The 26,356-nt window shown below is 39.8% G+C and overlaps 1 protein-coding gene across 1 annotated transcript in view; it reads left to right on the top strand.

The window, feature by feature from the left end:
• THSD7A (thrombospondin type 1 domain containing 7A) overlaps positions 1-26,356 on the top strand; it is a 504,524-nt gene that overhangs the window by 263,106 nt on the left and 215,062 nt on the right. The window contains exons 3-4 of the mRNA XM_055420502.2: positions 9,913-10,161; positions 13,158-13,339. Coding sequence (XP_055276477.2) covers positions 9,913-10,161; positions 13,158-13,339 — 431 coding nt within the window. The remainder of the gene's footprint in view (positions 1-9,912; positions 10,162-13,157; positions 13,340-26,356) is intronic.

Raw genomic sequence — 26,356 nt, 5'->3', positions numbered from 1 at the left:
ACCCACATCTCTTGCATCTCCTTCATTGGCTGGCAGATTCTTTACCATGAGCACCACCTGGGAAGCCCCATATATGCATATATGTATATGATAACAATCTGATGAAGTGTTATAAATGTATCTAAGAGGAAATTAAACATGGAGGGTTTTGTATGAAATGAGTTGTAAAGTTCGTCATTTGGTCATTATTTTGCCTGATTTTCATGAAATAACTTGTGTTGTTCATCACAGAGAAAGTTTTGCTCTTAGGTTAGTGTTGTTACCTCAGTTCAGTTCAGTTCAGTCGCTCAGTCGTGTCTGACTCTCCGCGACCCCAGGAGGCATGCCAGGCCTCCCTGTCCATCACCAACTCCCGGAGTACACTCAAACTCATGTCCACAGAGTCGGTGATGCCATCCAGCCATCCCATTCTCCATCGTCCCCTTCTCCTCCCGCCCCCAACCTTTCCCAGCATCAGAGTCTTTTCCAGTGAGTCAACTCGTCGCATGAGGTGGCCAAAGTATTGCAGTTTCAGCTTTAGCATCAGTCCCTCCAATGAACATCCAGGATTGATCTCCTTTAAAATGGACTGGTTGGGTCTCCTTGCAGTATAAGGGACTCTCAAGAGTCTTCTCGAACACCACAGTTCAAAAGCATCGATTCTTCGGCGATCAGCTTTCTTCACAGTCCAACTCTCACATCCATACATGACCACGGGAAAAACCATAGCCTTGACTAGACGGACCTTGGTTGGCAAAGTAATATCTCTGCTTTTTAATATACTATCAAGGTTGGTCATAACTTTCCTTCCAAGGAGCAAGCGTCTTTTAATTTCATGGCTGCAATCAGCATCTGCAGTGATTTTGGAGCCCAAAAAATAAAGTCTGACACTGTCTCCACTGTTTTTCCATCTATTTCCCATGAAGTGATGGGACCAGATGCCATGATCTTTGTTTTCTGAATGTTGAGCTTCAAGCCAACCTTTCCACTCTCCTCTTTCACTTTCATCAAGAGGCTTTTGATTAATAGTCAATACATAGCATATGAGTGAAAATGGGACTCTGGTCCTCTCTGTTGTTATAAGGAGCAACAGAGCTGACTCATAGGACCATTTTACTGCCACTCTCAGATGATTCTTCTGCCCAGACCTCCCAGCTCAGACAAATTGACTTTGATGTTTTAAGCTCTAATTGTTTCCTAGAAATGTAATTTTCATACACATGCCAGTAGAATTAAGAAGACTGAGTGTGAGTTGTTATATTAAAATAGACCTGCCTCTCTGTATGGTTGATTATCATAGTTAAATATAGCACCTGAATGATTAGACAGAATTATCAGTGAAGTCTCCCATTGGAACAGATGCTCTGTTGTGGCAACAGGCCTCCTCTGTCTTATAAACATGAGCTTCTAGTTATTGATGATGTGCAAGAGTTCAACTAAGGATCAGCACAAGGCCATCTAATCCCAGGAAAATCCTTCAAAGTGCGTAAACCCGAGGTCGAATATGTTCTATAACATCATCTTCATCTTTGTATATAGACATTAGGATTAAGAATTCAACATCCCTTCTGGAAGGAGGGTGGGGGGGGAGGTATTCTTAAGAGTCTTCTCTGACACCACAGTTTGAAAGTGTCAGTTCTTCAGTGCTCAGCCTTCTTTATGGTCCAACTCTCATATTGATTCCAATTGCAGGATGGAGAGCCTTCATCAATCCTTAGGAAACTTAGGACTTCATTTATAGTAGACACATCTCTCAAGGCAGATGTCTCACTGAAGTTCCTCGGATTAGTGTCTGGTCGCAGTTTGCTAAAATAATAAAAGTGCATCATCAACAGTTCATGCATTGCCTTGGTGTGGACCCAGAGTGCAAGCATAGACAAAGAGCAGACACTGACTTCACACTTCCGATAGGTCACAGTTTGGTAATGAAATCAAAGCTCATGATCAACAGCTCATACATTGCCTTGGCATGGACCCAGAGTTCAAGCACAAAGGAAGAGCAGGCACTGGCTTCACGCTTCTGATAGGTTGCAGTTTGCTAAAATAATAAAAGGGTGTAATCAGTAGCTCATACATTGCCTTGGTATGGACCCAGAGTGCAAGCACAGGAGAAGAGCAGACATTGATTTCACACTTCTGATAGAGATCAAGCCCTGAGCCTTTGGAGTGGAAACACTGACTCCAAGACCTTAGACTACCAGAGAACTAACCTTCAGTTCAGTTCAGTTCAGTCACTCAGTTGTGTCCGACTCTTTGCAACCCCATGAATCGCAGCACGCCAGGCCTCCCTGTCCATCACCAGCTCCCGGAGTTTACTCAAATTCATGTCCATCAAGTCAGTGATGCCATCCAGCCATTTCATCCTCTGTCATCCCCTTCTACTCCTGCCCCCAATCCCTCCCAGCATCAGAGTCTTTTCAAATGAGTCAACTCTTCGCATCAGGTGGCCAGAGTATTGGAGTTTCAGCTTCAAATTCAGTCCTTCCAATGAATACTCAGGACTGATCTCCTTTAGGATGGACTGGTTGGATCTCCTTGCAGTCCAAGGGACTCTCAAGAGTCTTCTCCAACACCACAATTCAAAGGCATCAATTCTTCGGTGCTTAGCTTTCTTCACAGTCCAACTCTGACATCCATACATGACCACTGGAAAAACCATAGCCTTGACTAGACGAACCTTGGTTGGCAAAGTAATGTCTCTGCTTTTTAATATACTGTCAAGGTTGGTCATAACTTTCCTGCCAAGGAGCAAGCGTCTTTTAATTTCATGGTGCAATCACCATCTTCAGTGATTTTGGAGCCCACAAAAATAAAGTCTGACACTGTTTCCACTGTTTCCCCATCTATTTCCCATGAAGTGATGGGACCAGATGCCATGATCTTAGTTTGCTGAATGTTGAGCTTTAAGCCAACTTTTCACTCTCGTCTTTCACGTTCATCAAGAGGCTTTTTAGTTCCTCTTCACTTCCTGCCATAAGGGTGGTGTCATCTGCATATCTGAAGTTATTGATATTTCTCCCGGCAATCTGGATTCCAGCCCAGCATTTCTCATGATGTACTCTGCATATAAGTTAAATAAGCAGGGTGATAATATACAACCTTGACGTACTCCTTTTCTTATTTGGAACCAGTCTGTTGTTCCCTGTCCAGTTCTAACTGTTGCTTCCTGACCTGCATACAGGTTTCTCAAGAGGCAGGTCAGGTGGTCTGGTATTCCCATCCATTTCAGGATGTTCCACATTTTATTGTGACCCACACAGTCAAAGGCTTTGGCATAGTCAATGAAGGAGAAATAGATGTTTCTCTGGAACTCTCTTGCTTTCTCCATGATCCAGAGGATGTTGGCACTTTGATCTCTGGTGCCTCTGCCTTTTCTAAAATCTGCTTGAACATCTGGAAGTTCACGATTCACATATTGCTGAAGCCTGGCTTGGAGAATTTTGAGCATGACTTTACTAGCGTGTGAGATGAGTGCAATTGTGTGGTAGTTTGAGCGTTCTTTGGCATTCCCTCTCTTTGGAATCGGAATGAAGACTGACCTTTTCCAGTGCTGTGGCCACTGCTGAGTTTTCCAAATTTGCTGGCATATTGAGTGCAGCACTTTCACAGCATCATCTTTCAGGATTTGAAATAGCTCCACTGGAATTCCATCACCTCCACTAGATTTTTTGTTCGTCGTGATGCTCTCTAAGGCCCACTTGACTTCACATTCCAAGATGTCTGGTTCCAGGTGAGTGATCACGCCATCGTGATTATCTTCGTCTTGAAGATCTTTTTTGTCCAGTTCTTCTGTGTATTTTTGCCACCTCTTCTTAATATCTTCTGCTTCTGTTAGGTCCATACCATTTCTGTCCTTTATCGAGCCCATCTTTGCATGAAATGTTCCCTTGATATCTCTAATTTTCTTGAAGAGATCTCTTGTTTTTCCTATTCTGTTGTTTCCCTCTAGTTCTTTGCATTGATTACTGAGGATGGCTTTCTTATGTCTACTTTCTATTCTTTGGAACTCTTCATTCAGATGCTTATATCTTTCCTTTCCTCCTTTGCTTTTCCCTTTTCTTCTTTTCACAGCTATTTGTAAGGCCTCCTCAGACAGCCATTTTGCTTTTTTGCGTTTCTTTTCCATGGGGATGGTCTTGGTCCCTGTCTCCTGTACAATGTCACGAACCTCCGTCCAGAGTTCATCAAGCACTCTATCTATCAGATCTAGTCCCTTAAATCTATTTCTTACTTCCACCGTATAATCATAAGGGATTTGATTTAGGTCATATCTGAATGGTCTAATGGTTTTCCCTACTTTCTTCAATTTAAGTCTGAATTTGGCAATAAGGAGTTCATGATCTGAGCCAAGTCAGCTCCTGGTCTTGTTTTTGCTAACTGTATAGAGCTTCTCCATCTTTGGCTGCAAAGAATAGAATCAATCTGATTTCGGTGTTGACCATCTGGTGATGTCCATGTGTAGTCTTCTCTTGTGTTGTTGGAAGAGGGTGTTTGCTATGACCAGTGCGTTCTCTTGGCAAAACTCTATTAGCCTTTGCCCTGCTTCATTCCGTGCTCCAAGGCCAAATTTGCCTGTTACTCCAGGTGTTTCTTGACTTCCTACTTTTGCATTCCAGTCCCCTATAATGAAAAGGACATCTTTTTTGGGTGTTAGTTCTAAAAGGTCTTGTAGGTCTTCATAGAACTGTTCAACTTCAGCTTCTTCAGAATTACTCATTGGGGCATAGACTTGGATTACTGTAATATTGAATGGTTTGCCTTGGAAACAAACAGAAATCATTCTGTCATTTTTAAGATTGCGTCCAAGTACTGCATTTCGGACTCTTTTGTTGACCATCATGGCTACTCCATTTCTTCTGAGAGATTTCTGCCCACAGTAGTAGATATAATGGTCATCTGAGTTAAATTCACCCATTCCAGTCCATTTTAGTTCACTGATTCCTAGAATGTCTACGTTCACTCTTGCCATCTCCTGTTTGACCACTTCCAATTTGCCTTGATTCATGGACCTAACATTCCAGGTTCCTATGCAATATTGCTCTTTACAGCATCGGACCTTGCTTCTAGCATCAGTCACATCCGCAACTGGGTATTTGTTTCGCTTTGGCTCCATCCCTTCATTGTTTCTGGAGTTATTTCTCCACTGATCTCCAGTAGCATACTGGGCACCTACCGACCTAGGGAATTCCTCATTCACTATCCTATCATTTTGCCTTTTGATACTGTTCAAGGGGTTCTCAAGGAAGTATACTGAAGTGGTTTGCCATTCCCTTCTCCAGTGGACCACGTTCTGTCAGACCTCTCCACCATGATCCGTCCGTCTTGGGTGGGCCCACATGGCATGGCTTAGTTTCATTGAGTTAGACAGGGCTGTGGTCCATATGATCAGATCAACTAGTTTTTTGTGATTATGATTTCAGTGTGTCTGCCCTCTAATGCCCCCTCCCAATACTTACCGTCTTATTTGGGTTTCACTTACCTTGGTCGTGGAGTATCTCTTCACAGCTGCTCCAGCAAAGTGCAGCCGCTGTACCTTACCTTGGACGAGGGGTATCTCCTCAAGGCCCGCCCCTCCTGACCTTGAATGTGGAGTAGCTCCTCTCGGCCCTCCTGTACCCGCACAGCCACCGCCTCCTGGACGTGGGACAGCTCCTCTCGGCCACCGCCCTGACCTTGGGCGTGGGGTAGCTCCTCTCGGCCATGCTTGTGCGCGTGGTCAGTTGCGCCGCTGGGGCCGGCGTCTGTCGCGCCTGTGCCGCCAGGCCCGGCGCATATATGATAAGCATATAGTAAGTTTATTCCTAGATATTTAATTATTTTTGTTGCAATGGTGAATGGGATGGATTCCTTAATTTCTCTTTCTGATTTTCTAAGTTAGTATACAGAAATGCAGGTGATTTCTGTGTATTGATTTTATATCCTGCAACTTTGCTAAATTCACTGATTAGCTTTAGTAATTTTCTAACACTACCTTTAGGTTTTTCTATGTACAGCTCTCATGATACTATAAGCAAGGTAACCAGACCATCCTCAGAATGGGAGAAAATAATAGCAAATGAAACAACTGACAAAGGATTAATTTCCAAAATATACAAGAAGCTTATACAACTCAATACCATGAAAATAAACAACCCACTCAAAAAGTGGGAAAAAGACCTAAATAGACATTTCTCCAAAGAAGACATACAGATAGCTAACAAATACATGAAAAGATGCTCAACATTGCTCATTTTTAGAGAAATGCAAATCAAAACTACAATGAGATATCACCTCACACCGGTCAGAATGGCCATCAGCAAACAGTCTACAAACAATAAATGCTGGAGCGGGTATGGAGAAAAGGGAACACTGTTGCACTGTTGGTGGGAATGTAAACTGATACAGGCACTATGGAAGATGGTATGGAGATTCCTTAAAAAAACTAGGAATAAAACCTCCATATGACCCAGCAATCCCACTCCTAGGCATATACCCTGAGGAAACCAGGGTTGAAAAAGACACATGTATGCCATTGTTCATTGCAGCACTATTTACAATAGCTAGACCATGGAAGCAACCTAGATGTCCATCAACAGATGAATGGATAAAGAAGTTGTGGTACATATACACAATGGAATATTCAGTTAGTTCAGTCTCTCAGTCGTGTCCGACTCTCTGCGACCCCATGAATCATAGCATGACAGGCCTCCCTGTCCATCACCAACTCCTGGAGTTCACCCAAACTCATGTCCATCGAGTCAGTGATGCCATCCAGCCATCTCATTCTCTGTCGTCCCCTTCTCCTCCCGCCCCCAACCTTTCCCAGCATCAGAGTCTTTTCCAGTGAGTCAACTCATCACATGAGGTGGCCAAAGTATTGCAGTTTCAGCTTTAGCATTAGTCCCTCCAGTGAACACCCAGGGTTGATCTCCTCTAGAATGGACTGGTTGGATCTCCTTGCAGTACAAGGGACTCTCAAGAGTCTTCTCCAGCACCAGAGTTCAAAAGCATCAATTCTTCAGGGATCAGCCTTCTTCATAGTCCAACTCTCACATCCATACATGACCACGGGAAAAACCATAGCCTTGACTAGACGGACCTCAAGGCTGTATATTGTACCCTGCTTATTTAACTTATATGCAGAGTACATCATGAGGAATGCTGGGCTGGAAGAAGCACAAGCTGGAATCAAGATTGCCAGGAGAAATATCAATAACCTCAGATATGCAGATGACACCACCCTTATGGCAGAAAGTGAAGAGGAACTAAAATGCCTCTTGATGAAAGTGAAAGAGGAGAGTAAAAAGGTTGGCTTGAAGCCCAACATTCAGAAAACAAAGATCATGGCATCTGGTCCCATCACTTTATGGGAAATAGATGGAAAAACAGTGGAGACAGTGTCAGACTTTATTTTTTTGGGCTCCAAAATCACTGCAGATGCTGATTGCAGTCATGAAATTAAAAGATGCTTACTCCTTGGAAAGTTATGACCAACCTAGATGGTATATTAAAAAGCAGAGGCAATGGAATATTACTCAGTCATAAAAAGGAATACATTTGAGTCAGTTATGATGAGGTGGATGAACCTAGAACATATTATACAGAGTGAAGTGAGTCAGAAAGAGAAAGAGAACATCACATTCTATTGCATATATATGGACTCTATGAAAATGGTTCTGAAGAATTTATTTGCAGGGCAGCAATGGAGAAACTGACATAGAGAATGGACTTATGGACATGGGGAGAGGGGAGGAGAGTTTGAGATGTATGGAAAGAGTAACATGGAAACTTACCTTGCCATGTGTAAAATAGCCAATGAGAATTTGCTGTATGGCTCAGGAAACTCAAACAGGGGCTCTGTATCAACCTAGAGGGGTGGGATGGAGAGGGAGATGGGAGGGAGGTTTAAAAGGGAGGAGATATATATATACCTGTGGCTGATTCATGTTGAGGTTTGATAGAAAACAACAAAATTCTATAAAGCAATTATCTTCAGTAAAAAATAAATTAAAAAAAATTCAACATCCTTCTAATTCAAGGAGGAAATAATTTGAACATAAATACTTTACTGGTGACTAAATATTCTAGATCTATTTAGAGAATATCTCTACAGCAGTATAGCTTAATAAATTTATATTTCTAATATTTTTTAAATTTTTATTTAATAAATGGTACAAAGCACAATGACAAAAACATTAACAATTAAAATTTCACCAAATGAAAAAATACTATAGAATACACAGTTGTAAAAAGCTACATTATTTTACAACTGCCTTAAGCTGCAAAAAGAAAAAAAACCCAATACCATACCTAAGTTATCCCTCTCTCAAAATAATGCCATTTATGTTATAAACCATGAGCACCCCATCAAAAGACGGGAACTGCTTTTGTTAATTCATATATATATATATGACTGTATCACTTTGCTATACACCTGAAACAAACACAACACTGTAAATAAAATATAGTACAATATAAAATAAAAATAAGTAACAGAACTTTGGGGCTTTACACCGAGTTAGAGTTCCTAGCAGAGGGATAACAGCACCACAGCCGTACTGAATCCTCATGAAGGAGGCACACGAATGACTGGATTACAAGAGTTACAGGAATGAGAGCTGCTCATTTCCCAGAAACTACAGCTCACAGAAAACCAACAAAGGCACGAGATATAGACCGTTCACTTATGAATGTGTAAAACTCAAGAAAGTCCACATTATTCCTACAACATGTTGAAAGTGCTTCAGAATTCACCCAATACTAATATATATACCAGTTTATAACAAATGGTAAAATCTGTAACTCTGTTCAAAGTTTTAAAAGATTACTTAAGAATAGTTTCTTGTATTTCTATGCCACCTTTATAGTTCTGGTTTCTCATTTCTTAATTAGTAAATTCAGCGTGCAGGTTCTATCCCAGGCTAATTTATACAATTCCGGAAGGAACAGCCTCTTAAATCCACAGAATGTTGAGGTGGGGAGCCCCCAACCACGTCAGATTCATTTCATATATGATAATATACACGTTTCAATCCATTCTCCCAAATTATCCCACCCTCGGCCTCTCCCACAGAGTCCGAAAGACTGCTCCTCACATCCAAGTCTCTGCTTTTGGATTGTATACAGGGTTATCGTTATCCTCTTGCTATATTCTGTATATATGTGTTAATGTACTGTATTGGTGTTTGTTGTTCTAATATTTCTTGTTCGGTCACTCACTCAAGTCTGAACTCTTTGTGATCCCATGAACTGCAGAACACAAGGAGTCCCTGTCCTTCATTGTCTCCCAGAGTTTGCTCAGACTCATGTCCATTGAGCCGATGATGCCATCCAACCATCTCATCCTCTGTCACCATTCTAATGCTTCAGATGTATTTAATTAATATCCTCATAGGTAGACCTTGCATTAAAGTATGAACTGTAAAAAGCTGATGTATTTGAATAAGCCTACATTATAATTGTAATTGACAGCTAAAATTTCAAATGATATTAAAAATAATTGTAAGCATAAATTAAATTACATTTTTTCTATTCAAAATAATATTGTAGTAGTTAGCCATGCATGTTTATTTAAATCACTAAATGAGTGAAAATTATCTTAACAGTTCATTTTCTAAGTTAAAACAAATCTGGAGTGAGTAAAATGAACAATATGGTAAACTTAGTTTCAGCTAATTTTGCTTCATCCTTTTATTTTCTATTTCCTACGAATGGTTTAACAACTATTACAAACTAAGAGGAAATGCAAATGTTAGCTTGCAGTCTAACAGCTTTTGCACATCATAAATGTTGGTACGTTTTCAATGAAATTGGAATTGTACTTCCAAGTAGAAATAAAAATGTCCAAGCTGATTTTGCTCTGGAACGTTCATGCCTGCCTACAAGTTCATGCATGCCTACAAAGTTCATGCCTGCCTACAAGGCTGTGATGAGAATATTAATTCTCTTTTGCAGCTTCTGCCAGCAAGAGAAGCTGCCAATGACCTTTCAGGCCTGCGTGATGACCAAGGAGTGCCAGGTGTCCGAGTGGTCAGAGTGGAGCCCCTGCTCAAAAACATGCCATGACATGGCATCCCCTAAAGGCATCCGTGTGAGAACTCGGCTCATCAGGCAGTTTCCTATTGGCAACGAGAGGAAGTGTCCAGAACTTGAGGAAAAAGAACCCTGTGTGTCTCAAGGAGAAGGAGTTGCCCCCTGTGCCACGTGAGTTAATAAGGACAGCGGTCTCTGCTGCCCCATCTGCCCAAACTGCATATGCCTTTAGCTGTTTGATTTCAGCTGGATGGTATGTTGAGAAATACTGATTTTTACAAATTCTAAGTAGAAATATTTCTCTTTACAAACACTATCCTATAAAAACAAAAAAATACCAGTTTTACTAAATGAAAGTGTCAGTAACAAGCTATGTTTACCAATCTCCACAAAAGTTGGATTTTTAGCAGTAGTTCTTTGCATATTTTCTATAATGAGGATTGGCAAGCTTTTTCTGTAGTGGCTGCTGCTGCTGCTGCTGCTAAGTCACTTCAGTCGTGTCCAACTCTGTGTGACCCCATAGACAGCAGCCCACCAGGCTTCCCCGTCCCTGGGATTCTCCAGGCAAGAACACTGGAGTGGGTTGCCATTTCCTTCTCCAATGCATGAAAGTGAAAAGTGAAAGTGAAGTCGCTCAGTCATGTCCGACTCTTAGCGACCCCATGGACTGTAGCCCACCAGAGTCCTCCGTCCATGGGAGTTTCCAGGCAAGAGTACTGGAGGGAAGTGCCATTGCCTTCTCCGTTTCTATAGTGGAGAAGATAGTAAATATGTTAGTCTTTATGAGCCACATGTGTCTCTGTCACGATGATTCAACTCTGCTATTGGAGCTATAAGCAATATGTAAAGAAATGAGTGTGTATATGTTTCCATAAAATTTATTTATAGAAACGGTACAGGTTGAATTTAGCCATAGTTTGTCAACTAGTCTATAAGGTAAAATGACCTTTCAAAATATAGGTTCCTTTTGCCTATTGAGCAAGCCCTATTAAAATTCAGTACTGTACATAACAAATCCTATTAAAGAGATTAGAATACTAGATCAAAATAATAAGACTTTAAGCTCTCTCAGGACCAAGATTGTTTATTAACCTTGGGTGTGGAGATTGTTTCTTCTTTAATCACTCATATATGTCATAGGACCAGGCACAAAGTAAGTGCCCAATAAATGTTCATCGAATTCAGATGAAATAAGACTGATTTTGAAATAGTTGGCACTGTAACTATATTCATTTTATTCTTAAAAATCATTTCTAAGACATTTCTGTGAATTAACTTGGTGATAAATATGTTTCAGGTTGGTCTGAATGTAGAGAGTATTTATGAAAAAACTTACAAAATCTTAGTTTATCAGTAGATACCCGCAAGCTTCATTGAAAGGTTCCCTGGAATATTTGAAACACTTAGAGAACAGGCTTACAGCTTGTACTTGATGAACCAGTGAAGAGGAAAATTACCACTACCACTGCTGCTGCTCCTCCTCCTCCCATTTCTAACAGTAATAATAATAGTAACAAAGAATAGTAATGATTCATACAAGATCTTCAGCACTATGGAGTCCTCCCTTCTCCCCTAACATAACCAGTAACTGAACACTCTGAAGAGTTTCCTTCCTAACTGCTCTGCCTGCCGCACTGACTTGTGTGTTCCCCTTGACATAACAGTTTCAGGGAAGCTGCCAGGTTCTCTAGTCAGTGTTTCGTCTCCTGCGAGATTCTTCCATTTTTTTAATCTCAAGCTAGGATATCTTTATCCTCTCAGTTATTCAAACATCATTAACTATTAATTAAAATAAATCCCTATTCTAAATCTCTGTCTTCTAATCCTTTGTGGATGGTGGCATTTTTTTTAAGAGTGTGTAATCAATTTACATTACTAAAAAATTTCTCTCACAGGACTCCTTAGGATGACCCATGTCGGGATGCTGCTGTACAAAAAAAATAAAATAAAATTTTCATTTTAACTCCCTTAATGAATGGCTTGTTTAGTTTTCTTTCCCGTCCCACCTCCCCGTCTCTCCTCCCAAGGCATCAGTTATTGATGATTTTATTATTGACCTGAATGCTGCACTCCCTTTATAAATATATGTCAAGAGCATTGTTCCTTGATGCTCCAGACCTGTACCTCTGTTAAGCCATGAATCCGCATTTATAAAAATTGAAAAATAGGCATGAAGTTCACCTTTACTGACATGAAACCTTACCACTGACAAAGCAAAGCATCTCGATGTGACATCCAAGAGCCCATTTAACCTTTTTGTCTAATTGAGATGAGCATTAGCACATCCATTTGTACCTGTGTTGGCTGTTAATCTGATTACTAAGGAAGCATCTTGGTAAAAGTGACATAAAGTACTCCAAGAGCCATTTTCTTTGTGCTTTTAGAATATCCATTTTCCTTGAGGTGGAGAAATGCCGTCACTGTCTATCTTCAGTGACATCAAGACCTTGGCTATCTCCTTAAAGCATGTGTTAGGCTGACAATCCCCCGACATTTTTTTCACATCATAATCTTGATTGGAGCTTTAATTTAGAAGCATAGATCATCTTTCCTGTGTTCCACTGATTAGAAACGTCAGCTCTTTTCATCATTCATCAGTACTCATCAGGGATGCTCAAATGTTACAGGAGGAAAAAAAAAAACACTCTTATTCTCAGCGATAAAGAGAAAACTCTGAATTATGTTATATTTTTATTACTAACACACAATTACAATTTTGACCAGTACAAAGAAGGAATTTTCATACATTTTATTAAAGACAAAACAAATGTTTGGGTTCATCATCATTTAGAATGTTCTTCCTTCTCAGATTCAATCTTCCTTTGTTTATAAACATGAAAAAAGGGCAAGCCTGAGTTCAGCTTAATTAAACAGAAAATTTCATATATTCAACATTATGCTCTCTTTGCATAAAATATTTATAAGTAATTCCTAGTAGTTGCAGTTAAAACTGGATCATCTTAAATTTAACCCCTCTTTAAACAGAGCAGGGTAAGGATGTAGAAGAAGGGATTGAAATTGAACCTGTACCAGAGATGTGGTCGAAGATTGATTCAAGCGGAAGGAATTGTTCAGATTAATTTTCTTGAGGAGAAAAAAACAAGTAGGATTGGAGAAAAGTTTTATTCACTAAACACATGGCCAGTGCCGGCATTTTCTTTATCTAGATACAGCTGGAGGACCACGGAGTGGACCGAGTGTCGGGTGGACCCTCTGCTCAGTCAACAGGACAAGAGGCGAGGCAACCAGACAGCCCTCTGTGGAGGAGGGGTCCAGACCCGAGAGGTGTACTGCGTGCAGGCCAACGAGAACCTCCTCTCGCAATTGAACACCCACAAGGACAAAGAAGGTAAATCTTGTTTTCTTCTCAAGTATTCACCTATGGCGGAGAAGGCAGTGGCACCCTACTCCAGTACTCTTGCCTGGAAAATCCCATGGACAGAGGAGCCTGGTGGGCTGCAATCCATGGAGTCGCTAAGAGTTGGACAAGATTGAGCGACTTCACTTTCACTTTTCACTTTCATGCATTGGAGAAGGAAATGGCAACCCACTCCAGTGTTCTTGCCTGGAGAATCCCAGGGACGGGGGAGCCTGGTTGGCTGACATCTATGGGGTCGCACAGAGTCGGACACGACTGAAGCAACTTAGCAGCAGCAGCAGCAACTCACCTACGGAGAGCAGGCATGGGATCATCCTGCAGGGGTATATATGCAGCCATTTGGGGGCATGAAGAGCTGTATATTTGTTCACATTATGGCAGATATTAACTATGGTGAATGGTAGTCTAAATGATGGTTGTAAAAATAATTAATGAAGTTCCATCTTTGGTTCATTCTGGTTTGCTGATAAGCCTCTCTTTAAATTTTAACTTCAGGTTCTAAGTCAGAATTTAGCAAGAGTGATGCTAAAGCTGAAACTGCAATACTTTGGCCACCTTATGCGACGAGTTGACTCACTGGAAAAGACTCTGATGCTGGGAAAGGTTGGGGGTGGGAGGAGAAGGGGACGACCGAGAATGAGATGGCTGGATGGCATCACCGACTCTGTGGACATGAGTTTGAGTGAACTCCGGGAGTTGGTGATGGACAGGGAGGCCTGGCGTGCTGTGATTCATGGGGTTGCGGAGAGTCGGACATGACTGAGCGACTGAACTGAACTGAATAAATTATAAAAATAGAATAAACATGTGTCTTATAAGGATACATATAGGATGCAAATATGTATTCCGAATCCCATTTCTTTTCTTCGTATAAGTAAAACCTGTATGTTAAAAAAGAAACCTTGTTTTGCTGTTTTATAATAATGTTGAAAAAATAAATTAATTATGGTATTGAGAGAAAATTCACTTCGAATTTGAAGGAAATAGAGAATAAAACTACAGGGAAAGATCTTTAACCCAAAGGCATAACTCAAAAAAAAAAAAAACTTTGATTAAATGCTTTAATTTGGTAGACATATCTTAGAATTTCTTTGGTCTAAATCTCAGTTTGGGGACCAGAAGTGATAAGTGTACAAGAGAATAAGTGAGTCCAAGATGGCCAAGACTAAAAGGACATATTGTTAAACATTAATATTACTCTAAAATTCTGATCATCGTTGGATTGAGCCTCTTAAGAGCCTCTTAACATTTTACTACCTGAGGGACTGCAGGACTTGTATCACTAATATATTCAGCACATACTGATTAGTTGCCAGAAGAGTTCCAAAAATTGTCTATGGTGATGAGGACAGAAATATCAATACAAATTTCATGTCAGGAAAATGCTCTTAGTCATCATGAGGGCACACAGACCAATAGTCATAATGCAGTATGAAAGTGAAAGTGTTAGTCGCTCAGTTGTGTCTGACTCTTTGCAACTCCTCTGTTCATGGGATTTCCCAGGCAAGAATACTGGAGTGGTTGACAGTTCCTTCTCCAGGGGATCTTCCCCACCCAGGGTTCGAACCCAACTCTGCATTGCAGGCAGATTCTTAGCCATCTGAGCCACTATAATTGAGTTTTAGAATAGCCGTAGTGAGAAAATAGAGGAACCTTCATAAAGAAGGTGGAATTTGAGCTGAGTTATGATGCATATACTCCATATAGTTAAGCAGGTCAGGCATGCAAGAGGGAGTTTATTCTAAGCAGAAGGAACAGCATGTGTTAAAGGTAAAAAAAAAAAAATCTGAATAAAAAAATAAATATTCAGAGGAGTATGACCAAGAAGAATCAGAAGAGCAAGGAAAGAACCAAGAGAAAAAGACATTTCATAAAACAAAAGAAGAGAGAGCTCTTTTGCCTCCCACCAAAAAGGAGTGACTAGTAATTCTTGAGAAATAAGGACTAAAGTTTTGCATTTGCAGCTTGTAGAATTTGATTGTTTTGTATCCACTGGCTTTACACAGTATGTTAACTCATTTAGCTATCTAGCCTAGGGATACCTTTTACTACTAATATGTCTTGCAATTTTAAGGAAGTAGCATAAAACATGTAATGTTAGTACATTAATATTTTCTTAGTCACTTTAATGGCTACATTTTTAATACCCTTTGGTGAATTTATTATGGCAGTCCTTTCAGAGTAGTATAATTTCATTGCTAGAGGTAGATCAGATTTTAGTTTCTGAATGTCAATTATATCCTGTAGGTTATTACTTTCAAAAGATCCTTCAGAATTTTGAATTGTAATTGGACACTTTTAAAAATCATTTTGTCATAGAGTTCCCTGACTACTGCTGTCAAGACACTGCAGAGCAATGAAAATAAAAGTCACAGGAAAAAAAGATAAGACGCAAAGAATATTATTATTAAGATGTATCTGTTGGACTAACGCAAACACCAAAGCAGAGATTCATAGATATGGAAGTAGTCAATTCACCTAAAATTAATATTTAATCTTATAAGTATATAACATAAATAACTTAAGAATCTGTGTCCTTTCATGTCAAATATCAAAAACAGTTGATTCTTACTAAAAGTTGCAGTTATTTTTTCCTCAGAAGTTAGATTATGTGAGTTCCCCCTGCTGCTGCTAAGTCACTTCAGTCGTGTCCGACTCTGTGCAACCCCATAGATGGCAGCCTACCAGGCTCCACCGTCCCTGAGACTCTACAGGCAAGAACACTGGAATGGGTTGCCATTTCCTTCTCCAATGCATGAAAGTGAAAAGTGAAAGTGAAGTCGCTCCGTCGTGTCCAACTCTTTGCGACCCCGTGGACTGCAGCCTACCAGGCTCCTCTGTCCATGGGATCTTCCAGGCAAGAGTACTGGAGTGGGGTGCCATCACATTCTCCGATGAGTTCCCCCTAGTAGTACTCAATTTTCCCCAGTAGGAAACCTGTTAGCTATACCAGCATCCCAAGGGTAACACATGTGAATACTGTAGATATGTGTGAGTGGAGAGCAATTAGACTGTGGGCTGTGAAAATTGTTCACAGTCTTTTTCAATAAATAGGAAAGAATGAAAACTTACTTTATAAAAACAGGGAAACCTCTCAGAATAACTTGCTTATTCAATCCTAACAAGAAGGTACTCATCTCAAGAAATCCTGACTGTTTAACCATGAACAGCCTATCCTAAAAGCAATTCATATTGCACTTAATTTGAAGAGCAAGGATTCCCCTGTTGTTTTTGTAGATTCTCTCTCTGTGTTCTCTAAATGTCTTTTCACACATAACCAAACTATTAAAAATACTTTAACTCAAAATACTTTAGCCCCAACATAAAATTTCTTTATACAGAAATACTGAAAACAAGTGATATGACATCAACTTCCTTTGTTATCTTGGTATATCATGTTACATAGAAGATTGATAATGACTCAGTTCAGTTCAGTTCAGTCGCTCAGTCGTGTCCGACTCTCCGCGACCCCATGAATCACAGCACGCCAGGCCTCCCTGTCCATCACCAACTCCCGGAGTACACTCAAACTCATGTCCACAGAGTCGGTGATGCCATCCAGCCATCTCATTCTCCGTCGTCCCCTTCTCCTCCCGCCCCCAACCTTTCCCAGCATCAGAGTCTTTTCCAGTGAGTCAACTCGTCTCATGAGGTGGCCAAAGTATTGGAGTTTCAGCTTTAGCATCAGTCCCTCCAATGAACATCCAGGATTGATCTCCTTTAGAATGGACTGGTTGGATCTCCTTGCAGTATAAGGGACTCTCAAGAGTCTTCTCCAACACCACAGTTCAAAAGCATCGATTCTTCGGCGATCAGCTTTCTTCACAGTCCAACTCTCACATCCATACATGACCACAGGAAAAACCATTGCCTTGACTAGACGGACCTTGGTCGGCAAAGTAATGTCTCTGCTTTTTAATATACTATCAAGGTTGGTCATAACTTTCCTTCCAAGGAGCAAGCGTCTTTTAATTTCATGGCTGCAATCAGCATCTGCAGTGATTTTGGAGCCCAAAAAAACAAAGTCTGACACTGTTTCCACTGTTTTTCCATCTATTTCCCATGAAGTGATGGGACCAGATGCCATGATCTTTGTTTTCTGAATGTTGAGCTTCAAGCCAACCTTTTCACTCTCCTCTTTCACTTTCATCAAGAGGCTTTTGAGTTCCTCTTCACTTTCTGCCATAAGGGTAGTGTCATCTGCATATCTGAGGTTATTGATATTTCTCCCAGCAATCTTGATTCCAGCTTGTGCTTCTTCCAGCCCAGCGTTCCTCATGATGTACTCTGCATATAAGTTAAATAAGCAAGGTGACAATATACAACCTTGACGCACTCCTTTTCCTATTTGGAACCAGTCTGTTGTTCCATGACCGGTTCTAACTGTTGCTTCCTGACCTGCATACAGGTTTCTCAAGAGGCAGGTCAGGTGGTCTGGGATTCCCATCTCTTTCAGAATGTTCCACAGTTTATTGTGATCCACACAGTCAAAGGCTTTGGCATAGTCAATGAAGCAGAAATAGATGTTTTTCTGAAACTCTCTTGCTTTCTCCATGATCCAGCGGATGTTGGCAATTTGATCTCTGGTGCCTCTGCCTTTTCTAAAACCTGCTTGAACATCTGGGAGTTCACGGTTTACATACTGCTGAAGCCTGGCTTGGAGAATTTTGAGCATGACTTTACTAGCGTGTGAGATGAGTGCAATTGTGCGGTAGTTTGAGCATTCTTTGGCATTGCCTTTCTTTGGGATTGGAATGAAGACTGACCTCTTCCAGTCCTGTGGCCACTGCTGAGTTTTCCAAATCTGCTGGCATATTGAGTGCAGCACTTTCACAGCATCATCTTTCAAGACTTGAAATAGCTCAACTGGAATTCCATCACCACCACTAGCTTTGTTCGTAGTGATGCTTTCTAAGGCCCACTTGACTTCACATTCCAAGATGTCTGGCTCTAGGTCAGTGATCACATTATCGTGACTATCTTGGTCGTGAAGATCTTTTTTGTACAGTTCTTCTGTGTATTCCTGCCACCTCTTCTTAATATCTTCTGCTTCTGTTAGGTCCATACCATTTCTGTCCTTTATCGAGCCCATCTTTGCATGAAAAGTTCCCTTGGAATCTCTAATTTTCTTGAAGAGGTCTCTTGTTTTTCCTACCATAGCACAAAAGCCAGATCACTTTAAATTACTTTTTTCATTGATGTATTTTCTGCTATTAACTGACTCACACCACACAAGGCCATAATTCTTTTCCTTGGAGCTAATATATTTAATTTTCAGGAAGTTGAAATATTTATTATTAAAGTACTCACAAAGTATAAAGTATGATGTTCAAAACTTGGTATGAGTTGAATTATCAGGATAGTTATTAAGTTGGTAATGGCAGACAATAAGAAAAATATGTCTACTTGTTATTGGAGAATATCCACATTTTATTCATGGAACTCTCCCAGTTCTAACAGAATATTGAGGTGATCAAAATTTCCATTATCACTTATTTAGAAGAAAGACTTTGACAGGTTCTCTGCTGAGAAGTGTCAGTAGTAAAATCTTTCATAGTTTCTATATGAGCTGGCTGTTCAGAATTCCAGTAGTCTTGAAAAATGTCCAGCTTGTCCTGGGAAATCTAACCTCAAAATATGACAGGAAGAGGCCTTGCCCATGAGGAGATTATCAGTGTAACTCCTAGAAAGCTGATGGAAGTGTTACTGATCGTTAGATGCATAATGTGAATTGACTCTTGTAAGAGTTCATAGTGAAATGAAAGTAGATTCCAGCTATAGCAACTCAAGACATCTTTTCAGTTGATACAGAATGGACATGTTTTCAAATGAGGGAAGCCAAAGGTATTAGTTATAAAGCACCATAAAGCTTACTGTGATTTATATCATAGAAAAGGTTAGAACGTGCTTTTATACAAAACATACCAAATAATCCACACTTACATCTGCATAAGGTGTGTGAGATTTGTGGTTATTAAGAAAGACAGTCTGGATAATAAGCCTGTATGAAGACGTTGAATGAGACAAACCAGCAGAAAGGTTTGGAGGATCAATGGAAAGGTGGATTGAGGGCAGGATGATTGTCCTGTGAATGGGTAGACAGAAGAATGAATAAAGAGCTCATGTTTTCACATGTTTTGCCCCCAAAAAATGTGAATAAAATAGTCACCATCCCTATGAAGTACAAATTACTTATAACTGTAGTCTTCTTACTGTAGTTTCCACAGACTACCCTGCTTCAGTCAACACTGTTTTTTGGGGGGAAAGACTATGCTTATATATATGCTGCTCTTTCCCTGTTATTTCAGAAACGAAATATCAGAATACATTGAAGCCTAGTGCTGCACCTTCCCTGTCCATCACTTTTGAAATAACAGGTGGGTGAGGCTGTTTTACATAACATTTAAATCAGAATTGTGTGTCAAGAGTCTCTATACCTTCCCTGATATAATTCTTAAACCCTCTAGGAAAGATAGTAGTTTAGTTTTACTTTCTATTGTCCTTGAAATAGACTTAAAGCTGGGACTTCCCTGGTAGCTTAGATGGTAAAGAATCAGTCTGCGTCTCAGGAGACCCTTGTTCGATCCTTAGTCAGAAAGATCCCCTGAAGAAGGGATAGGCTACGCACTTCAGTATTCTTGGGCTTCCCTGGTGGCTCAGGTGGTAAAGAATCCGCCTGCAATGCAGGAGACCGGGGTTTGATCCCTGGGTTGGAATGATCCCCCAAAGAAGGTCATGGCAACCCATTCCAGTATTCTTGCCTGGAGAATCCCCATGGACAGAGGAGCCTGGTGGGCTACAGTTCGTGGGGTCCCAAAGAGTTGGACATGGCTGAGCCCCTAAGCACACATGAAATAGAAATGATTTTTTGTCTCTTGGCTTTCTATAACCTCATCATATAGATATAAATATTGTAGAAAACATAAAAGGATTTTTGAATTTACTAACTTTATAATGTCTCAGATATCATAAGTATATAAATATGTATTAAGTTTGGTTCTGAACACTTTTGTTGTAAATTCATGAACGTGTGCACAGTTTTCATAATTTATCATTTTTTTTAAACATACCACTTTGTGCTCTACTAATCTTCATATGGTAAATGAAGAAGGAAGGAAGTCACATAATTGTTGTGTTTGAGAAACATACCGTACCTACACTGATACAGTGGATGTAAAAAGCACTGTGATATAGAATAATTAAAACAAGAAATTCCTTCAGGCATTGGGCCTTCCTCAGAAATTTGTCCTCTGGATATTTTGTGGAAGAGAAAGGATGTTTCCCTATTCCCCTACAGAAATTTCCTTGTGATCAGTAGATTACAAAATGGAAAGTGAGATGCAAGAGGTTTCAGCCACTGGGATGGAAGTTAATCAAAGCTTACATGCTGGGAATTAGATTAAGCTGGTCAGTGGTCTACACTGGGGATAACTTAGAATTTTTAGTAGAGGAAAAGCTTACTAATGATGTGTCAGGGAAAATTCAACCAAAAGGTAATCAAAGAAAATTGTAATGAGACAGCTAGGAAGTCATGTAATCATGAAAACAATGCTCACAATACCTTTGACTTAGTGTTTAATAAACATTTGTTGTTTGACATGTTTACTCTCCCCTTTGTTAAAGTGGTGCAATTTTTAAAATTTGTCTGAAAATTGTCTCTTTACTGCTTCAGTTGCAATTAAACATTGTCTCTTTCAGGTAGGGACTCTAGTCACACACATCATCCTTTACCCCTGAAGAATTACTATTCACACCTCTGACTTTGAATACAGGAAACATGATCTAGTTGTTAGATCAAATGATGAGAATAAAAATTTATGCATTTTGTGTCAGGTGGGCCCCTCATTTAAGAGACTATTTTTGTTAGTCTGTTTTTTTTCTCTTTTCTAATTATATAGATAGCTTAAAAATCTTTTGAGTATTCATATTAAGGCTACCTTCATGAGAATCCCAGGCAGATAATCAGGAAATATGGTTTTCATTTCTTGGCCTTATATCCTGAGGCGTGGTGCTTATTTACCTAAAAATATTTAATGACATCTATGCTATGTTTTTTTTTTCCAGTGAGTCAACTCGTCCCATGAGGTGGCCAAAGTATTGCAGTTTCAGCTTTAGCAGAAAGGTTGGGGGCGGGAGGAGAAGGGGACGATGGAGAATGAGATGGCTGGATGGCATCACCGACTCTGTGGACATGAGTTTGAGTGAACTCCGGGAGTTGGTGATGGACAGGGAGGCCTGGCGTGCTGTGATTCATGGGGTCGCGGAGAGTCAGACACGGCTGAGCGACTGAACTGAACTGAACTGAACTGAATGCTATGTTTAAGCAATATGGTAGACTAGCTTAAAATCATATTTTTTAAAAAGATTTATTGATTGATTTATTTTTGTCCGTGCTGGGCCTTCATTGCTGTGTGTGGGCTTTCTCTAGTTGCAGTAAACAGTCTTCTCATTGCAGTGGCTTCTCTTATTGCAGAGCACAGGCTTCAGCCATGCAGTCTTCAGCAATTGTAACACGTAGACTCGGGAGCTGTGGCTCACTGGCTCTAGAGTTCTAGCTCAGTAGTTTTGGTGCACAGGCCTAGTTGCCATGTGGCATGTGGGATCTTCCCAGAGCAGGGATCGAACCTGTGTCACCTGCATTGGCAAGCAGAAGATTCTTAACCACTGGACCACCAGGGAAGGCTCTGAAAATCATACTTTAAAAAATACTTGGACATTCAGGATGCAATATTTTTTAAAATACTTTCAAGAGCAGAACTGAGGTCTTGATAAACTAAATGATTTCCCAATAATGAAGGCTGAGTTGATACCTTCTGTGATTACGCTTGGGAGGGGATGGTATAGGAGAAGGGTTTGCATTATGGGAACTTGGGAGAATGGAACCAGTAAGGGGCATGACATTAACTTGCACTCAGAGAAAGAGAGCTTAAGCAGAAATACTGCATTACTTCATCAACCTCAAGGGTTATAGGATCAATGAGTGAGCAGAAAAATTCAACATACTTATAGACGGAGATAAAAAAGAAGTAGACCAACTTCAGCCTTGAATCAGGGCAAAAACAAACCTTCCTAAGCATTCCAACTATGGCCTGTACTCATATGAGTTTAAATCTCAAATTTATGGTACTTCCATAAGTCCTGAGACCACAAAGCTGAAAATTAATGTAAGAAATGGCGTCAGGCAATTGTATCACCAAAGTGCCTGACATAGCAAAAGTAAAAAGTCTAAAGAGAGAGACATTTTAACCTAAGCTGCAGGATTTTCCTGGATAAGCGACACCACTCAAAACTGTGAGGTACATGTGAAAAATAATTCATTGTAAACAGGATTTAAAATGCCTAACAAACAGTAAAATTTGACTTGCAAGTTTGGAAATATTTTAAAAAGCAGATACAGACTAAAAAATACATATGTTAAAACTTATTTAAGATGTAAAGGAAAATTAGAACATTAACTATAATGAGGCACAATTAATTTCTCTACACCCTCTCCAACATTTATTTGTAGACTTTTTGATGATGGCCTTTCCAACCAGCATGAGGTGGTATCTCATTATAGTTTTGCTTTGCAGTTCTTTAACAATTAATGATACTGAGCATCTTTTCATATCAGAAAAGATGCTCATGTCACATGTTTCATGTCACAACACTCAGAGGAGTGTTGTATTAGTCACTCAAGTTGTGTCTGACTCTGTGACCCCAATGGACTATAGCCCACCAGGCTCCTCTGTCCATGGGATTTCTCCAAGCAGGAATACTAGAGTGGATTGATATTTCCTTCTCCAGGGGATCTTCCCAACCCAAGGATCAAACCGGGCCTCCTGCACTGCAGGCAAACTCTTTAGCACCTGAATCACCAGCGAAGCTTGTGTCAGAGGGTTACTGTTAAACTCATGCTGTCTGTTCTCCCAAGTATTACTTTCCTGAACATCAATCACAGTCTGATTAATGAAGTGCTACAATTTGCGTACCTCACTTGGTATTTCTTCATTCACTCAATACATACTTACTGAGCAACTGTTACGTTGCACCATTGATTTAGATGTTGAAGATAGAATGTTTTAAAAAACAGACTTGATCACTGCCCTCAATATTTAAGGCTACTAGTAGCCTTGTATTTAAGGCCTGTTTACTGGAGGTTCAGAGTTGCCCCTTCACAAGGCTGACATGGAGAGGCTTCTACATACTGGAGAGCCAGTTTGGCACTCTTTAGTTAAAATATGAAAATGCACTATATAAACGTGGTCCATGTTTAACAAAGAACCTTTACTCTTATCCATTGGGTATATTATTTTTCTGGAAATCACATGTTTTCAAAATGTAGCTTAAGAATCACCTGTATGCTTTAAGAAAATGCAAAAAATCCCTGGGTATTATGCCCTGGGATTGTGATTCTGTAGGTCTGAAATAGATGCAGAAATCTCTTTGTGATAAGCACCATGATGATTATAATCAGGGGATGATTTTACCGTAAGTCTCATGATGGTCCTTTTCAAAGGCCCTTTCCAAAGTCTTTGGAGAGACGGGAATAGAGAAAGGCAAATCCCTCTTTTTTTTTTTTTTTTTTTTGAGGCCCAAAACATGCATAATTTATGCATTTTAAAAAAGCAAAATTGCAAATACATAATCTCTAAACTCTCTATCATGGTTTCAGAAGGGTCTTGTGTACGTGAAGGGACCTGACCTTAAGCTCCATGAGTTCCTTAATGAATCTGTTCTAAATTCTAACACAAGATTTTTTTGTTCTCTGCCAAAGAGGATCAGTATATTAGGATGAGAAACAGAAATACAGGCATTTGTGTCCTGAAATTAGGTTCCCTAGAGTTCTGGATGTAAAACTGGGGAGAATGGAATGACTGGGAAAAGTCACTCTGTGTCTTCAGAAGCGAAGTAGAACTTTCAGTTCTGATATTGGTCTGATTTATGTTCATTGAGCCCTAGTTTTAGGTCCCTAAGCTGCTGATCTTTAGAAGACCATGACACGTTGCTAGTAGTTAAGTTAGGAAATTGGAGGGGAAGAACACTTTGCACTGAGATGCTGTTTCATCTTACTTTATACCTGTAACCCAAGATGGGAAGAAGCCAGAGCTGTTAGTAAAAGACTTTCCATTAATGAAAGAAAAAGGGTGTATAAAATGTCACATAACCTGACGCTATCAAGTGACTATACTGTGCGTGCTTTTTGTAACCCTTAAGCACTTATTTCATCGAGTCGGTTGCAGATGAGTGATAGCACCAGAAGGAATTTTGAAACGAGTACTCAGGGACCTGCGCTGGCGAATGAATAGAGTTTTTTTCTTTTTTTTTCTGAGGCACACTCCTGCCATCTAAGAATGTAAAAGAAATGGTTTGTGGCAGACTGTTCCCTGCCTTGCTGATGATTGCTCAATAGGGAGTAGCTACTCTCACCAGTGTTAACAGAGGAGTACAAACTACATTGTGGAACTCATTAATATTTATTCCTGCTAAAAGCAATGGGCAATAAAAAGGGAAATAAACCGGGGAGAATAGCAAGGGGAAAAGGAAACCATGACAGCAGATTCATCTTGAAAAGCTTCACCATTTATTGCACACAAAAAATACACTTGAAGTACAAGAATCCATATTATTAGTTCAGAATCCACTCAGAATGCCTCTTATGGGTCAACTAGTTTATAAAAATTGTGTGTTGAACACAATTTAAGAATTTAAAATAGCCGTCCGTACTCTTGTAATGATGTGATTTTGAGTTATCATTTTACACAAAGCCACATTTCCTCAGCATCAGAATCGATGCTCCTGTCTGTAGACAAGAACTTCCTCTAAGCCAAGGATCCCCTGTCTGTTGCAGCAGAGACCAGTGGCATTCCTCTTCCTTTTCCCATGCTGCTCCTGTATGATCTGACTTGAAATGCCTTCAGCCATTGTCACAACTATCCAAATATCTGCTGTTCCAAATCATCTTTGTTGTACTTTTAAGATTTCAGTGATCTTCCTTCATCCAAGGTCTATGCCTTTCTTATACTACATAATGCAAGTTCCCATTTGATTACACAGAATTCTATGCTTTGATAATTGTGTCATGAGTATTATGCCAACTCCCCAAGATTATAAGCTTAGAAGGAGGGAATGGTATTTTTCCCCTCCTAAATTTTAATTTATCCATCATTCTTACCAGAAGTCTGGGTGGTTTGCTAATTGTGTCATTTAGAAATATCTTTAAGAAAGATTAAAAAGCCCTTCAATGAAAGGATGTTGACTTCCTAGGCATCTAATTTATAGTGTTTCATTTTGGATTAATATTTATGTCCCATTAACTTCATTTTTTTCTTCCTTTGTTTTCCTTTCCTCTGCAAAGGCTTAATGAGATAACATATGTAAAGCACATCCTAGCATAAGGCCTTGTGTTTATTATATGCCAAATGAGTATTAACTGCTTTTGTTTATGTGTTTACTTTTCTGCTTAAATTGAGAAAAAGGAAGGAATTTTTTAAAATGATAGTTTTACTCTAAGCATTTTGCATGTAATAAAGGCATAATTGTATCCTGGCCTTGCTAGTTGAGAAACATCACAGAGAATGTATAATTCATGGAGTCTTTTTTCACTATGTCTCAAAATCCTTTCATATGCTTACATTATACATGAAATTGCTCCTTTTTTGGAAAAAGTAGTTTTCCTTTGTATTATTTCAGAGTAAAAAGAAATAGAACTATTTTACTTCTATATTTATAGGAGACAGAATAATTACCGCTTCCCTTACTTGTGATGCTGAATCCTTGAGAAGTTTAAGCAGCACTCTGTTGCTAAAGGAATCTGATGGAGATACTTGCAATAATCCTGGGATTGTGTGATTGCTCTGAAAGCACATTTGCCTCATTTGCTCAGCCTATCCCACACTGGTTTGTCTGCCCTTTATGGCACACAGGATTCCTGGGCATCTAAAATCATATTTGTTAGGCCTTGGTGTTGTTCAGTGACTCAGTTGTGTCTGATTATTTGTGACAATG

Source organism: Moschus berezovskii, chromosome 3 (assembly GCF_049115385.1).
Source record: "Moschus berezovskii isolate FMDL1 chromosome 3, NW_MosBer_1.0, whole genome shotgun sequence".
Classification (NCBI taxonomy): Eukaryota; Metazoa; Chordata; class Mammalia; order Artiodactyla; family Moschidae; genus Moschus; species Moschus berezovskii.
The sequence above is the reverse complement of the archived record's forward strand: the minus strand, read 5'-3'. Positions and strand labels throughout refer to the sequence as shown.